Genomic DNA, 17,491 nt, shown 5'->3' with positions numbered 1-17,491 from the left:
GTTTCTTATATTATGTTCAAATATGATCATGTGATCAAATAGTCAGTAAATGGTGCAGAGAACATTGTCAGTGTAAATAGTAACTGAAGATTTAAAGTTTGAACATGCAAATCACCAAATTAGTTGACACGCAGGTCCAACAGTGAACCAGTTTTGATCTATTTGGTTCTTGTTTTTATGCACGGCTTCATTTGATGCCTCTCCTGTTATAGTTGAACAGACTTGAAAATATGACAGAGTAGAGCAAGCTAATTGGAATTATTCTTTTCTCGCCTACTCCAAAGATCAATATCATACTTATTAGTGACATGGTTTCATATCCCTGCTGCTCTGATTTCAAATGGAGGATCTGCTCCATTATTTATAGTGAATCCTGGTATGTGACCTCTATAGATGATGACTTTATGCTGTTAACTCAGGATGAACACACTCAGAGGTGTGTATAGGCTGACTCTGATCAACTGTTCTGCAATCGGATGCCCGGAGATTCTTTAGCCAGTTTTCTGGAACGGATACAGGTTAATATGAACATGTTTGTTTGAAGAAAATCTGAAAAATGTCACTGCACTAATGTCTGATTTGTTACCTTAAAATGATGACTGATTTGAGCCAAGTGACTCTATTAACACGTTTAAGCGTACTGAAACTCCTAAATGCCAGGAAAACTAAACAAAAACAAAAAACAGATCTACAACCACAACATCTGAAATTTGGGATTTTTAAGCATATCTGAGGCTTTTGTCTAAACCCATCACTATGAGAGATGCATACTTCCAGGTGAATATTGGAGTCTGCAGGAACAGGGTAAACAAACATTTTGGTTCCTTCAGTTGTACTCATCCAGCAGATCGCACATGTATCATTCAGGTCATACTGATGATTCATAAAACATAACAAAACAAAAACTGACTCATTTTTACAGGTCAGGATTAATTTCAAATTCAGGTTTATTTACATCTGTCTGAATCATATACATGGAACTGACAGCAAAGATAGTCAAAGATAGCAAAGACAGATGGGTTGTTTTAGAACACTAGCTTAGCCAGCAGGTTACTTGGTCATACTTTCCGATTGATTAATATCACTTGTCATTTTTATTTTGTCTGGCATTTTAAACTGAATCTGTTTAATAGTGTGAAAATAAAGTAAACGTAATGCTCCATGTAAACAAAGGCAGGGTCACATGAATGAAGATCAGAGAGCATAGCAGCAGCCTTAAACGACATTGTCAACACAAGCACTGATGACATCATCAACCCCAGCCAATCAGATACATTTATTTGCTTTCAAGATGAAGAAGATTCCACCTGCAGCACTGAGTAAGCCGATAATCACAGCGACTGCACAGAACACTGCAGGTCCAACGCTGGGCTGAGGTGTCTCAGGTGTCTCAGGTGTGTCCACATCTGGAGGCAGAAACAGACACATGACACAGAAATCCTTCAGACTGGATTAAGTACAGTTCAACAATGTGAACCACAAACATCTGCTGAAAACTGTCAGCTGATTAACTAAAGTCAGCTGTTCAGGTTAATACTGGGCCAAGGCTTTGTGAAATCTGCAGGCAGAAACACAAAGACATGAACCTTTATAATTTTGCACTATTGTCTCTGTGTTTCAGTCTGTCTCCTCTGTTTAAATAAAAAGTGTTTCTCACTATAGGTCTTCGTCAGTGGGTCGGTCAGACCCAGATGTTCCACTGTACAGCTGTAGACGTCTCCCTGCTGGGGGATGAACTGCAGTCTGGCGATCTGGGTGAAGGTTCCGTTTTTGTTGGGATAGGGATTGTTGATGCTGGATCCTTCAGTCGTAATCCGTCCGTTCTTGGTCCAGGAGACTTTGACAGGAGCAGGATAGAAACCAGTCACATGACAGATCAGAGTGTTTTTGACTCTGAGCTCCACCTCGTTTCTGGTGTAGATCATCACACCTGAAGGAGCATCTGTATACAAACACAAGTCAGTTAGAGGATGGACGAGGAATCTGCAGAGTAGAATATCTTTCTTCCTTTCTGAGATAAATTACTTCTTCAATGACCCTGTCAGGACTGTCAGCATGAAAACTCAACAGAGTTTTAAATGAAGAATTTTCAGTCACAATGTACACATGTTATGAAATACCAAAACATCAATGTAAAAAGAGGTCAGTGGGACCCATGTAGAAGTTCCTGCTCTAAAACTTGAACTGAATATCTTGAACTTTGGGGACTTGAGATTATTGAAGAAAATCTTCAAAACAAATAAATGTAGAGGTTTGTGATTTATTAATGGTTTGTACTTGGAAAGTATGGAACATACAGTATGATAAGAGGGACACCTCAATGTTAGCCATATATATAATTTATGTAATATACTGGGATATTCATAATTGAGCTATTTGTTCCATTTTGTAACTCTGTAATATGTTGTATTATTTAATTAAGTTTAGTCTGTTACTGTTCTTACTGTCTTGGAGAAAGTATGACCACATCATTTCTTCAGGGATGAATAAAGTATTCAACTTCATTGATCATATGTCACTGATGACAAAATTTACATCAAAGTAAATCTAATTCCCTATTTTAGTTAATTAATGGAGATTGTATTGAGTTGTGCTATTGGTTTATGTGTGGATGTATGTGTTTACCACGTTGTGCAGGGTAGTCCTTTAAACTCTCCCGAGTAATATGAAGGTTTTGTCTGCAGGTATCTAAATTAGACACAGCTGCTTCATAAGCGTCATCTCCAAACCCGACGGGCTGAATAAAAATTGGTTGAGGGGAAACATCCATCTGTTTCTCGAAGTCTGCGTACCAGAGTTCTTCACGATCCAGTCCAAACATGACCCCTCCATGAATGTATGAACAGCCAATGACATGAATGTCCTCATGTAGAGCTGAAACATGTTAGTGAAATTAAACAATCAATTTATAACCTGATCAGTAAGCTGCTGACTGTCGTTTAAAGAGAGAAACTCACCATCAGCAGAGACACAGAGCACACAGGAGAGGAAGAGGAGCAGCTTCTTCATCTTTATCAGCAGCTCTCACTGAATTAAAAAGTCCAACTGTATGAAGTCTCTGAGTGAACTGACAGGACGTGTAGCTGCGGCTGAGCTCACAGCACAGTTTACAACTCATGATGTCATAAAAGACACACAAACACACCATAACTGAAACAATTTAAAATATATTTCTGCCAAATAAATGCAGTTAAAGACTTTTACAACAGATCAGTGTATAAGATGTGAGGTGTGGTTTAAGGTTAAAGAGACATTCTGTATCTAAATGTTAAATACTAACAGTCAGATCTCATGATTCAACAATAATAAACTGATTGGGCAAAAATGGTATCTCATTGAGAGTTTAAGGAGAAAACCACTGCCGACCAAAAGAAACACATCTCTGTCAACAAACATTCTCCGAGAATTCTGGGAAAATGTTCTGTGGAGAGATAAAAGGTGAACTTTCAGGAAGGCGTGAGTTCAATTAAATCGGGCATCAAACTAATAATATTTCACGAAAAGAACAGCAACATTCTGATGTGGTGTAAGTGTGATGGTGTGGGCTACTTTGCTGCTTTAGGACTGCTGTCTACAATAAAATCCTGAAAAAGGAAGTTCAGCTATCAGTTTTTAAGTAATTAATTTCATTCATTAAGTGTTTTTCACAGTCAAAAAACCCTGTACACATAAAGAGTAAACCAAACAAACCAATAAGTGCCACCATAAATAAAAAATACACAGTAAACGGTTAGTTTTAAAATAAATGGATAACAAGTCAATAATAATTCTCAGCAGAATGTCAGTTTAAATGTTTTTAACTTTTTTTAAAGACTCCAAAATCAAAAAAATGTAGTTTCACACCCTAGGTGCCGTAGGCTGAAAGTGGTCTCTCTGCTGTTTGACAGCATATATGACATAGTGAACACTGAACAGAGCAACATAACAGAGGACAGTCTGTGGATGAATCAGCACTGATCTGAACAATGCTGATGAAGCACAAGAAAGTTGACAGCAGTTCATGTAATGTGTTATTCATTTCAGTTTTCTGTGGTTACACAGCTCCTTTAACCTACACAAATGTATGTAAGCACGTTACAGCCTAAACCATTTTACCTCAGTCTGTTCATCTCACACTTTATTAAAAATCTAACTGCTGTGTATCCCAAAACGTTGACTCACCTGGGCGTAGCATTTTCAGTGACAGAAACGTTTCGTCATCATCCAGGTGACTTCTTCAGTCTCAGCTGACTGCAGGTTTCCCCAATCTTATAAACAGTACATTTGCACAATGGCTGAAACTATAGCACCACTGGCAAACAATGGGCTGAAGTCAATTTCTTGAATGTTAATATGCAAATTGTCATGACCATTGATTAATGGCCATGAGTACCATTCACAGAGAGTTGGGGAATGGCTGCAATCGCAGCATTGTAAGGTGGAAAAATGAAGGCCCCCTCCTCGATTCAGAGATGCTCTTTCCCTTTTTTAGTAAATGGCCTCCTTGACGCCGCGCTCAAATCAGAATTGCTCCCTGTCCAGGATGTGTATATCATCACTGAAAGAGCGTCCACTGGCTTGTAGATGTGAAAGGACTCGTCGTGGCCTGGTGAGTTAGCACCTCTGTGTTGTGCCATCCACTTTGCCAGAGATTGTTTGGCTTCCCCGATGTATAAATCATGGCAATCCTCGTGGCACTTAACAGGGTGGACCGATTTTTGGCACAGCACGTTTTGGGGTTTAAAGGCCATGGAGACGCAGTGTTTAGAAAAAATGCATCTCAGTTGTTCCTTTCCTGGATGATTAAACATGCATTAAAAACTGATGTAAAAATCAGTCAACCTTATACTTTTCCCATCAACAGTAGCCCATGACACAAAACAAAGCTTTATTTCCTAAGTTGGGATGGGCTCCCGCCACTTCACGACCCTGGAATGTATGAGCACATAAAACCATGGAATTTTCTTTTATTGTTTTTATTGCTTTTACTGTTTTACTGTTTTATTCTTTTAGGAGGAGCATTTCGGTCAGCAGTTTAACTTTAACCAGATTATAACCGTTTTGTTTTTCTTACTTCAAAAAGACCCATATCTTTATATCTTGCCTCTGCTTCTACACTGACGCAATAAAGTCTGCAGGTTTAGAGGCATCAGACGTTTTAGGACTGTTTACTTTATATAAAAATGGTTCAGAATGGACTCTGTCAGATTATTTCAAAGGAGGTCAAGGTGTCCCATATGTGAGAAACCTGACTGGATGGAGATTTTTTTTTCTTTTTTTGATTAAAGGGATAAAACAGGGACATGGGACAAATAAGCTGGTAATTATTGTTTTCCCAGTTGTTCTATTTTAATTTGCTGTTTTTCAAAGCAGGAGGAATGAGCGTTTCTTCAAAGGGAAATTGATAAAATAGTACTGCTTTGTTCCTTCACTGTATGACCAGAGTTTTGTCTTTACTGATGTGTTTTCTTTACGTTTTGGGTGATTTCCAAAAGTTCAAAATTGCTATCGATCACCTTCTACATTGATGATGTTTTGATATGTTTGTCTAAAATTCTCCAAAGCTGCTGAGAAAACAGAAACACTAAAAATATACCACATCAAACTGAGAGTCACAAACTGTCAATTCAACTATCCAAGTGAATAAAGGACAATTTTGTCACCGTTCACAGTATTTCACTAAGACTATGGAATAAATATATTTTAGGACAGAATTAAAGCCTTGGTTTATTTGAAATATCAGATAATAGCATATTCACTTAGTTTTGTTTTGGCACCACATCTATTTTTTTACTTTTCATTTAATTTTAGAAAGTACAACTTTTGTTTGACTTTTGATTAATCTTTAATCAAAGTCATACTTTGATTAAAGATTAAACATTTATATATAAGTTCAGTGATTCAATGCCTGCTTAACAGCTTATTGTTATATTTTATGATGAGCTTTATAGGCAGTCTGACTTTCTTTCCTGGTTTTCTGTGCTGTTTGTGCTCTAAACAGCAACCGCATCTCTGTGGTCTTCTATCAGTCACCTGAATGCAGCGCTCTAGAAAACTCCTAGAGTAGGTGCACATAACCTCAAACATTTCTAAATCAAATTCTGAAGGATCAGAAAACGAAACCAGACTAGTCTAAATGTTTCTTTCTCAGGTGAATCAGAGCACTTTATTAATCCCATGGGAAATGATGTGATCACAGTTGCTAGGTAAGTACAGTAAAAAAACTAGTTAAAGTACCAATTAAATAACCCAATGTACAATAAATTACAAAATACCTTTAATATATAAAAATCCAAGCCTGTTACTAAAATGAATACGGATAACACTGAAATTGATACGTCTGTCTTACCATTTTTATCAGGGCTGTGCAACTATTACAGTCTGTAAATGTTGACGAGGTTATTGCTGTGGAAAAAATAAACTGAGCACCAAAACACAAACTCAAAACTGATTTTCTTATATTTATTCAAAGTTGAAAGCTTTAAAAAGAGATCAACACTGGATGGACAACTTTGCACCACCATTAACCAAGGGGCAAGATAATAACAGCTGCTTTATAGCCATTGTGTGGAGCCATTGTCTATTCAGCGGTTATTCTTAACTTTTTCTAGGCACCAGCTTTTTTTTTTTTTGTCCTGTTCAGTACTTTAGCGATCAGAATTATTGTCTGAAGGCCAAGAAAGATGATTTATTTTTCCAAGTGGATCATTATGGCTTGCCATATTGGTCGACTTGACTGATTATTATTATTATTATTATTATTATTATTATTAATTTTTTATTTTAAGTTATTACAAACTGGACAGAGATGACTGGGGGATAGGAAAGGGAGAAGAAAGGGAGGGAAAGAAAAACAGAGTGGAAGGTGAGCAGTGAGAAAAGACACTAAAAAAATCAGCTGGATCACATGTTGAAAGAAAAAAAAAAGCAAATAGAGAACAATACAGGCACAGCGGGCTGCGGTGACATGACATTTTTACTCCATTTCTGCAGTGCTCTCATTACTGTGTGCATGTACCTTTACCATATAGAGAATGACTTCTTTAAAAGTTTAAAGTAAAAACAACACGTTCTCCAGGCTGAAAACAAACAAATAAAATGTTTTGTCTAACACTTGTGGACTAATTATGTGTTCTGCAAAGAAGTTTGTTTTATTTTTCACTGAAGAACTTTTGAAAAACTCTGAGAAAAAGAGACTGACATATAAAAAAATACAACTTTCGTATAAACAGGAAGTTATTTAAGACAAAGCAGCAGGATGAATCACTAATCAGTCCAGATGTTAAACATTTAAGGAATATGGTGTGGATGAGTTGGGTAGTTTGTGAGCTAATGAAAACAGAAGGGATCATCTGAGGACACCTTGTGGACACTCAGAGAAAGACAAGTTGGTGCTTGCAGAGAAGAAGTGAAGAAAATGCATTTATTGAGACTTTGAAACCCACAGGGCAAAAGCTGATCTCTCTGTAGCACTCTCTCAGGCCCATCTGTTCCTTCAGGCACCACAGCAAAAACAGGTGAGTCCTGAATCTGTCTGATTACAGTGAACACAGCTCAGTTCCACCATCAGCAATAATCAATGTAGAACGTGATGAGAATGGATGTGGGAAGATGGACTTTTTAACATCTAAGCCATTTGATATGATTCAAAAATCTGTTCTAGATCTCTTAGAAAGATCTGTGTTAATCCAAGTGAACTGGATTTGGTTTTGGTTTTCAAGTCTCTAAATATCAAATCAGTTCAGCTGCAAACATAAATTATGAAGATCAGCTTTTGAATCTTTACAGTTTCTTTGTGGAAAACAGTCTATTTGGGGATTATTGATACAATTCAAATATCCTCTTAAAGTTAGTTTTGCATTCATTAAGGTATCTAAAATAAAGTACAAATTTTCTCTTTGAATTCCTGAAAAATTGTCACGGTTCGGCATGGTGGACCGTGGGGATATGGGGAATGAGGAGGACCCAGTCGCGGTGCTCTGTGTATAAACAGTGCGTTTATTTACAGTGAATAGAATAATCACAATAAATCCCCTGTGATTTCCCCTGACTCCCGTGTCATGTCTCAGCACTCCGCGTGCTGGCTGCTGTCTGGCGCTCCACACCTCCTCTGGGGACACAAATAGAGGCAGCCGTCAGGACACATACAACCGCGGGCATACACACACACTAACTAAACTGGAAAACTAACGTGGAGTCTAACGCAACAATCCCACACCGGTGGGAGCTCCAAGACTCTCTTAAGTAGCTCCCCCGACGAGGCCTGATCAGCAGCAGGTGTGTGGCTTTGGGTGTGGCCAGTCCGCCAGCAGGGCCACACCCACCAGGCCTGAAGGCGCCCACAGAGACACATACACACACACACAGACACATATGCACAAGCATAGAGAAAGGGGAGCAACACCAAAAATACATAACAATATAACGGGTCCATGACTGCACAAATAGTTGTGTTCATTTGTCTATAGTTTCAAATACAGTCATGACAATAAAAGAATATGACTTTAAGGACTTAACAAAATTACGTCAGTTATATCGTCTTGATGCATGCTCAATCATCCAGGTAATTAATTTTCCAAAAGTTGATTCTGTTCATCTGGACATAGCGTTTTGTGGGAGAAACATTTCGTCACTCATCCAGTTGACTTCTTCAGTCTCAGCTGACTGCAGGTTTCCAAATCTTATAAACAGTAAATGGTAAATGGCCTGTATTTGTATAGCTTTTACTAGTCCCGCCTAAGGACCCCAAAGCGCTTTACATACCCAGTCATCCACCCATTCACACACACATTCACACACTGGTGGAGGCAAGCTACAGTTGTAGCCACAGCTGCCCTGGGGCAGATTGACAGAAGCGAGGCTGCCATATCGCACCATCAGCCCTTCTGGCCAACACCAGTAGGCGGTAGGTGAAGTGTCTTGCCCAAGGACACAACGACCGAGACTGTCCGAGCCAGGGCTCGAACCGGCAACCTTCCGATTACAAGGCGAACTCCAAACTCTTGAGCCACGATCGCCCAGTACATTTGCATAATGACTTAACTTCAGTTACAGTACACCAACATCTCTGATACATTAGCACTAAGGGAACACTGAATGACCTGGTGGTTTTGGTCCATAACACTACTCATCTAAGATTACCACAAAGTAAAAGATCTCTCAGCAAAATGATGCAACATTTTAGGCACTATTGCCCCGATCAAATCAGTGAGCTGGGATTTTTTATTCTAAACATGAACTACTGTTACAGCAACAGACATGGACTACTGGTGTCCCACACAACAACTCAATGTCCACTGTGTGACGGCGCCAAACACATGCCTTCTCCTCCCATTAATCTATAGCACCAAATCATCACTCAGTAACCCGTGACCTCGCCTCTTCACCTCTGTGCGAGCTACAACATGGCAGAGCTGCCTCTGTCTCCTGATAAATAACAGCGAGACACTCCACATACATGCAGTCACACATGTGCTTCAAATACAGTAATGAACCAACAAGTCATCATCCAATTTCACCTGTGATCTTGTATCACTGTTACTCTCTGAGCTTTGTGTTGGTTCTTCTGTCACCTGACAAATAGGACATACATGACAATAAGAATAAAATGTGGAGCTGCTTCAGTGTTTCTGTCACTTTGTGCAGATCTTGACTCATCACTAATGTTTGTAGGGTGAGTGCATTTTTAAAACAATTTGTGCAAACTGCACTACAAGGTGGAATATTTGTAAAATCATGACTACCTCATATTTTGTCTCAAAAATGAACCCTATGAATATGTCAGTGCCATTAGGATGAAATTATTGTGTCACCAACATTTTAACGTTAGACAAATAATTTTAACAGCCTCTGTAAACTAATATCCTGGCTTGCTGGAGGCTGCCGTTTTCTCTGACAGTTTCAATCAAAGTTAGAAATGCTACTCTGAGACTGAGAGAACTAATAGTGCTGCTGTTGTGCAGTTAGTTTCTAAAACACGTTATTCATGGTTACATACAATTTTAGACTGATGTAGGCCAAAGCCTAGCATAGCCTGTAACACTATTATGACGGACACATTTTATGAGTGAACTTGACTTTAAGTGACTTACAGGTTTCTTTGAAAAATACTTTCTTATATCCAGGCTCTTCCTTTTTGCTGTCATCCTCCTCTCCTCATCGCAGGTCCTCACAGATCGTTTTTCTTTCTATCGGGTTTGTTTTTCTTTACTCAAAGGGATCAAATTATTGGTGGGGACAATTCCCTTCCGTCCATGCCAAATCTACGCCCTTGGTTTGAATACAACCTGAAACCTGTTAATGTTCTGATTTAACAGCAGATTTCTCCACATGCAGGACAGAGAAATTCCTGCCTCTGTCACGCAAAAAGTGGAAAATATATTTGTTTGACATTTTAATCATAATAACAAAGAAATAAACTGTTGGTAGATCCACTTTTTACAACGAATCATTCCTCAGTGGAAATCTAACTCAAATCAAATACAACAAATTCAACATTCATATAAAAAAAATCCAACCCTGCAGGGATCAAACATCTGATCAAACACCAGGGTTGGACACAGACTTTCTATTCTGACATCACAAAGTCATTCTGAAGCTGTAAATGTAATTAAAAACTCCCCAAAACTACGATGAACAAAGCCGAACAGTTTCTGTGTTATGAGTGAAATTTCAGTGAATATGAATCATCTTCAAGAGGTAAAAAGGGCTGGAGCTCAGTATCAGTCAGAAGAAGATGAGGTGATGAAGAATAGAGTGTTCAGTGGATAAAGGCCAATGAGTTCATGTAAATGCTGCTTCTGCTGTAAGACAGACCTAAAAATACATAAATGCTCCATGATTTTACGTTCTTCACATTTCAGAAACTGGAATCAGCTTTAAATGTGACTATAATAATGATAAAACAATCAATTCTCTAATCATTGACTAACTGATGAATCACTGCAGCTTCGATATATTGTTGCATTTGACAACCCACTACAGCAACTACAGAATAAAACCACTAACCAGACTGATGACAGATTTCAAACATGCTGAATATGAAGAGTAGTATCATTTAAACTCACATGATTATCAGCCATAAGAACAAATTCAGATTTATATTGATGTAAGGTATATAAATGTAAGTGCAGTTTGAATCAGTGCAATATTATTTTCACACATCAATGGACCACTGAACTTCTCAGCTTCTAAAATGTAAAGCCTCATTTAGAAACTACACAAGTACATATAATTGTTATGAATGGCTGTGTGCAGACAGGAAAAGGACCCAAAGTGCAGACTCCGGAGACAAAAGGTGAACTCAAAACAGCTTTAATGCTGAACTCAAAAAGGGTAACATAACATGACTGGAAAAAAATCAAAATAAACTTAAACCAGAGGACTAACAGAACACACAGCTAAGTAAACGGTAGAACGCGACAGAGAGCACAGGAAAACACAGGGCTTAAATACACAGAGGGAGCAATCAGGGAATGGGCAACAGGAGGGAAACACAGCTGGGGCAAATCAGGACTAACGAGACAAGGAGAGCAAAACCAGATACACTAACATGAGACATGGACTTTCAAAGTAAAACAGGAAACATAACACAGACTCACAGGCAGACACAGACACTGACTGGACGTGGGGATACAGCAAACAGGGGAGACAGCAACTCAGAATCACACACAGAAAACCAGAACACTAAAACTCTAGGTTCTCTGGGTGGGTTCTGTTAAACTAAGAATAATCCAAAAACCCAAAAAGCAAAACTAAAATATAATGAAATAACAAACTCAAAGAACCAAAACACAAACCACTGGGTCGATGACCCAGGGATCCTAACAGTACCCCCCCCTTAAAGGCTGGCTTCCAGACAGCCCAAACCAGAACACCAAAAACGAAAAACAACCCAACCAGGGCGGGCGGTGGGGGAAACAGGATGGAGGGACTGAAACAAAAACACAAGGAGCCAGAAACCAAAACACAGGGAACAAAGTCCAAAACAGAACAAAACAACAGCACTGAGGCCCAGGCAACAGTCTCGAAAAGATTCAGGGGGCCGGCCCGGAGGTCGACGGCACAACAGTCCAAATCCAGGCGGCACAGGGGGCCGGCCCGGAGGGCGACGGCCCAAGAGTCCAGAAAAAAGTTCAGGAGGCCGGCCGGGCGGGAGGCACCGGCGGCGACGGAGCAGGTCAGGAGGCCGGCCGGGCGGGAGGCACCGGCGGCGACGGAGCAGGTCAGGAGGCCGGCCGGGCGGGAGGCACCGGCGGCGACGGAGCAGGTCAGGAGGCCGGCCGGGCGGGAGGCACCGGCGGCGACGGAGCAGGTCAGGAGGCCGTCCACGACGGCGAGGACATCCAGTCATTGGCCAGGCAGGACGTGCAGGACGAACAGGCCGGGCAGGCCGGGCAGGCCGAGCAGGCCGAGCAGGCCGAGCAGGCCGAGCAGGACGAGCAGGACGAGCAGGCGAAGCCAGAGCTGGACCAGGCGACGGCGAAGCAGAAGCCAGAGCTGGACCAGGCGACGGCGAAGCAGAAGCCAGAGCTGGACCAGGCGACGGCGAAGCAGAAGCCAGAGCTGGACCAGGCGACGGCGAAGCAGAAGCCAGAGCTGGACCAGGCGACGGCGAAGCAGAAGCCAGAGCTGGACCAGGCGAAGCTGTAGCCGAAGCCGGACCAGGTGAGGACGAAGCCGTAGCTGAAGCTGAAGCTGGACCAGGCGAGGACGAAGCCAAAGCTGAAGCTGAAGCTGGACCAGGCGAGGACGAAGCTGCAGTCGACGAAACAGATGGTGGCACTGCAGGCGACGGCGTGGGAGCCGCAGGTGGTGGCGACGAAGGCTGGACGGGCCCCTCTGACCCTCCAGCGGAGACGAACAAAGACTGGTGCGGTTCTCCAGAACCCCCAGTGGGAACAGAAGGCTGGAAGGGCCCCTCGGACCCTCCAGCGGAGACGAACAAAGGCTGGTGCGGTTCTCCAGAACCCCCAGCGGGAACAGAAGGCTGGACGGGCCCCTCGGACCCTCCAGGCGAGGCAGGTGGTAACTGAGCAGGCGACTGAGCTGAGAGGTGAGCTAATGTTCGAGCTATTGATAGAAGTTTAAATTCTATTGACTGTTGTAACGATGGTAGTAATGGTGGGTTAGGTGGTGGATTAGCAGTAAACTGAGCTAGTTCCCCTGAGCCTCCAGAACCTGAAGAAAACCGCTGGACGGGCTCACCTGAGCCTCCAGCGAGGTCAGAAACAGGTGCAGGTGCCTGCCGGACACCAGCCACTCCCACCCGAGGAGAAGGTACGGGTGCAGGAGCTAACTGGTTCCCGGTCATCCTCACCCTGGGAGCCGGGACAGGCACCGTCAATGGCTGGGCAGCTGCTGTCCCCACCCGAGGAGCTGGTACGGGTGCAGCGACAGGCAGAGCCTCAGCCGGCCTGGACACTGGAGCAGGGACCAGCTGGACCTCAGCCTCCCTCACCCGAAGCACTGAAACAGGTGCAGGGGAATGCTGGGCCCGAGCTGCCCTGGGAGCAGGAACACAACGGGGCGAAGGAGTAGGTTCAGCAAACACAGACTCCTTTACAAAGTTTCTTAGCTTCCTACCACCACCACGTCTAACAGTCTTAACAGTTTTCACAGTCTCAGAATTTACAGTGTTCACATGATTGTCCTTTTCCAGCTCAGAGGGAGCAGAATGAAAACAGTCATTACAACTCACCACGGGGAGTGGCTCAGCAGAGACAGAGTGGCGAAAGCGTGAGCGTCGCTTTCTCCGGGAAGTGGGAGCTGGCAAACTGGGCTGTGTATCCTCCAAAAGAACGGGCTGCGATGAGGATGCAGGGAGTTTGTGAAGCTCAGAACGGGGCAGACCCAAAAACAGAGCGAAGGACTGCAGCGGAGTGAGTCTAACGTCCGGCGTCACATAATCCTTCTTCCTTTGCCGTTTAACCCACTTGTCGGACTGGAAATCCGGGGGTGGAGGCGGAGGTGTAGCGACCGGAGAGAATGAGCACGTGCTCAATCTGATCTTCCGAGGCATAGGTGCCGGCTCGGTAGCCATGGCGGTTTGGAGGCTGCGGGGCCCTCCGAAAGCCAAACGAGACCCATAGAAGGGTGACTGGAGCTCCTGGGCATGCTTAGCCTCCTGCCTCACGCTCTCCCTGAGGAAGGCAGAAACTGCGGGTCGCCGATACCATATGGAGTCTGCTGGGTCCATGTTCTGGTCGCGTTCTTCTGTTATGAATGGCTGTGTGCAGACAGGAAAAGGACCCAAAGTGCAGACTCCGGAGACAAAAGGTGAACTCAAAACAGCTTTAATGCTGAACTCAAAAAGGGTAACATAACATGACTGGAAAAAATCAAAATAAACTTAAACCAGAGGACTAACAGAACACACAGCTAAGTAAACGGTAGAACACGACAGAGAGCACAGGAAAACACAGGGCTTAAATACACAGAGGGAGCAATCAGGGAATGGGCAACAGGAGGGAAACACAGCTGGGGCAAATCAGGACTAACGAGACAAGGAGAGCAAAACCAGATACACTAACATGAGACATGGACTTTCAAAGTAAAACAGGAAACATAACACAGACTCACAGGCAGACACAGACACTGACTGGACGTGGGGATACAGCAAACAGGGGAGACAGCAACTCAGAATCACACACAGAAAACCAGAACACTAAAACTCTAACAGAACCCACCCAGAGAACCTAAACTAAGAATAATCCAAAAACCCAAAAAGCAAAACTAAAATATAATGAAATAACAAACTCAAAGAACCAAAACACAAACCACTGGGTCGATGACCCAGGGATCCTAACAATAATGGTCAGGGATCAACATGAACCTATCTTCTCTGTTTATTTGACTTTAATCAACTCTGCAGTGTCCCCATAATTAAAAAGATAAAGTCCAGCATAGAGCGGCTGAGTGAATGTGGTCTGGACTCTGTGGAGGAGAGTCATGGTTTCAGAGACGCTGTAGAAAGACAGAATACCTGCTCTGTGATCCAGGTACACTCCTACTCTGGAGGACCGAGGACCTGAGAGGACAGTTTGGACTTTGTTGTGGCGAAATTTAAAACTTTCTCTGAACCAATATAATGCCCAAGATTTGTTATTGTATCCAAATAAACATTCATCGATGCTCCCTGCTCTGCTGATATTCTTGTATGTGACTGCTACAAAAACTCCTCTCCCTCTCCACTCCACCTCCCAGTAACAACGTCCACTCAGACTCTCTCTACTCAGGACCTGATACCATCCAGTGAATCTGTCTGGATGATCAGAATAAGACTGTTGTTGGTTCATAAATGTTGCTTTTCTGTTCCCCTGAGATAAGAACAGACGTCTGTGTGCTGTGTTTGGATCCAGTGTGATTTCATGTGAATATTTTAAGAATCCAGCTCTGGTCTTTGGCTCTGGTGGTGACAGTAAAACATCCTCTTCAGTGACTGTCAGTGAGATGTTTGTCCATTCCTCTCTCAGAATGTCCTGTAGTTTATCTCTGGTCTCTGACACAGCTGCTGTCACATCCTCAAAGTACCTCAGAGGACGAATATTGATGCTGGATGAGTGTGTAGACTCACTGAGTGCTGACAGTGAGGGGTAGTTGTGTAGAAACTGGTTGTGATCCTCTGTGTGTGAGAGCTGCTCCAGCTCGCCGTCTTTCCTCTTCAGCTCAGCGATCTCCTGCTCCAGCTTCTCCTGAAGCTCTTTGACTCGACTCACTTCAGTTTCCTGCTGGGATCTGACCTGCTGCTTCACATCAGAGCTTCTTTTCTGGATGAGACGGATCAGCTCAGTGAACATCTTCTCACTGTCCTCCACTGCTTTATCAGCAGAGCCATTGATGGCCTCCACCTCCTGTTGAAGCAGCTTCACATCTTTCTCTCTCTCCTGGATTCTCTGCTGGATGTTTAGCTCCTTCTGCTTCTCAGTCCTTTCTGCTGCAGCTGGGACTGTTTCATGGCCTTTATGTTCATCCATTGTGCAGACAAAACAGATACTCTGCTGATCAGTACGACAGAAAATCTTCATCACCTCATCATGACGAGAGCAGATGTTCTCCTGGAGCTTCTTGGAGGGGGCCACCAGCTTGTGTTTCTTTAATGGAGCTGCATCATAGTGAGGTTGGAGGTGTTTCTCACAGTAAGAGGCCAGACAGAATAAACAGGACTTGATGGCTTTCAGCTTCCTCCCAGTGCAGACATCACAGGCCACATCTTCAGGTCCAGCATAGCAGTTATCAGCAGGAGCAGCTTGGAGTCCAGTCTTCTTCAGCTGCTCCACCAACTCAGCTAACATGATGCTTTTCTCCAGGACAGGCCTCGGTGTGAAAGTCTTCCTGCACTGAGGGCAGCTGTGGATTCCCTTCCTGTCCTCTTCATCAAAGTGGGATTTAATACAGTTCCTGCAGTAGCTGTGTCCACAGGTTGTAGTCACCGGATCCTTCAGTAGATCCAAACAGATGGAACAAGAGAAGGTTTCTCGGTCCAGCTGAACTCCTTTCTGTGCCATTTCTTCAGTGACTGTGGGAGTTCCTCTTCCTTATAACGGAAACTAGTCTGAGCTCTGATCTCAACAACATCTGTTTCTGCAGTGAATGGAGCCTGTCAGCTCTTACACGTCACCAGATGTTGGTTACACCCATCCTCAAAGTGCAGATCTGAAGGGGAGGGAACGAGGAAACATGTGGACAGAGAGGATGTGCTGTGTTTAAGAGCAGGAAGGAGAGGGAGGGTTATCAGGCTGTGCTTCACTCCAGGAAGAGGAGCAGTTTGAGAGCAACACTGTGTGTTTAACCCTTTTTTATTTACTGCTCACATCAACTTTTAAGCTTGTTAACACTTTCTTCTATATAAATAAACTTCACTTTAGAAATGTCAGAGTTCTCACTGAAGTTAACAAACGGTCCTTCAGTTTTAGTCAATGCAGGAGGATAATGATCCTAAACATACAGATCAGGCAGCCACTGACATGATGCTTATGTTGCATTTAAGTTTATGTTCATTTCAATTGTTTCTCTCCCTCAAACACCATCAAAGGTGAGAGGGTGCAGCAGGTGTAGTAGTTGGTATATGAGGCTGTAAACATATTAAAAGGTTTTCAAATACATTCAGCTCCACAAAAATGTGATTCATGTTGGACAGGAATAATAAAAAGAAACTCTGATCCTTCTTTAAAAGTATTTTTCTGTTATTACGGTCGAGTTGATCACAACAATAATCTTGAGCAGGGACGTGGCTAAATACAGGTATGTGAGAACCAGTCAATATTAACCCTTTTATTGATCATGTATCATACATGCTGCCCGGACTTTTTTGGTTATTTTGGCTGTAAAATGGCCAGAAGTCATATTATAAGTGCATGTTTTTGCTCCTTTTCTCAGAATAACCTCAGCTTTTTCTGGCAGTCATTTTACATTATTGTATTGTTATTACAATGGAACAACAGTTTAAAGTGGAAAAAAATGGACTCTGTATTTTCAGATTTTTAGTTAAGTAGAAACTGATACTCAGCAGGAA

At 42.6% G+C, this 17,491-nt stretch overlaps 2 protein-coding genes across 2 annotated transcripts; both read right to left on the bottom strand.

The window, feature by feature from the left end:
• Positions 1 to 1,266: 1,266 nt before the first annotated feature.
• Positions 1,267 to 3,030, bottom strand: LOC134624586 (H-2 class II histocompatibility antigen, A-U alpha chain-like). Its single transcript, XM_063469582.1, has 4 exons — positions 2,958 to 3,030; positions 2,626 to 2,874; positions 1,658 to 1,942; positions 1,267 to 1,406 (listed from the first exon to the last, which is right to left on the bottom strand). The coding sequence occupies exons 1-4, from the start codon at positions 3,007 to 3,009 to the stop codon at positions 1,267 to 1,269; spliced, it is 726 nt and encodes a 241-aa protein (XP_063325652.1). The 5' UTR covers positions 3,010 to 3,030.
• An 11,795-nt stretch (positions 3,031 to 14,825) lies between these two features.
• Positions 14,826 to 16,484, bottom strand: LOC134624589 (tripartite motif-containing protein 16-like). The gene has a single exon (XM_063469583.1). The coding sequence runs from the start codon at positions 16,482 to 16,484 to the stop codon at positions 14,826 to 14,828; it is 1,659 nt and encodes a 552-aa protein (XP_063325653.1).
• Between the last annotated feature and the right edge of the window lie 1,007 nt (positions 16,485 to 17,491).

This window comes from Pelmatolapia mariae, linkage group LG3_W (assembly GCF_036321145.2).
Source record: "Pelmatolapia mariae isolate MD_Pm_ZW linkage group LG3_W, Pm_UMD_F_2, whole genome shotgun sequence".
Taxonomy (NCBI): Eukaryota; Metazoa; Chordata; class Actinopteri; order Cichliformes; family Cichlidae; genus Pelmatolapia; species Pelmatolapia mariae.
The sequence above is the reverse complement of the archived record's forward strand: the minus strand, read 5'-3'. Positions and strand labels throughout refer to the sequence as shown.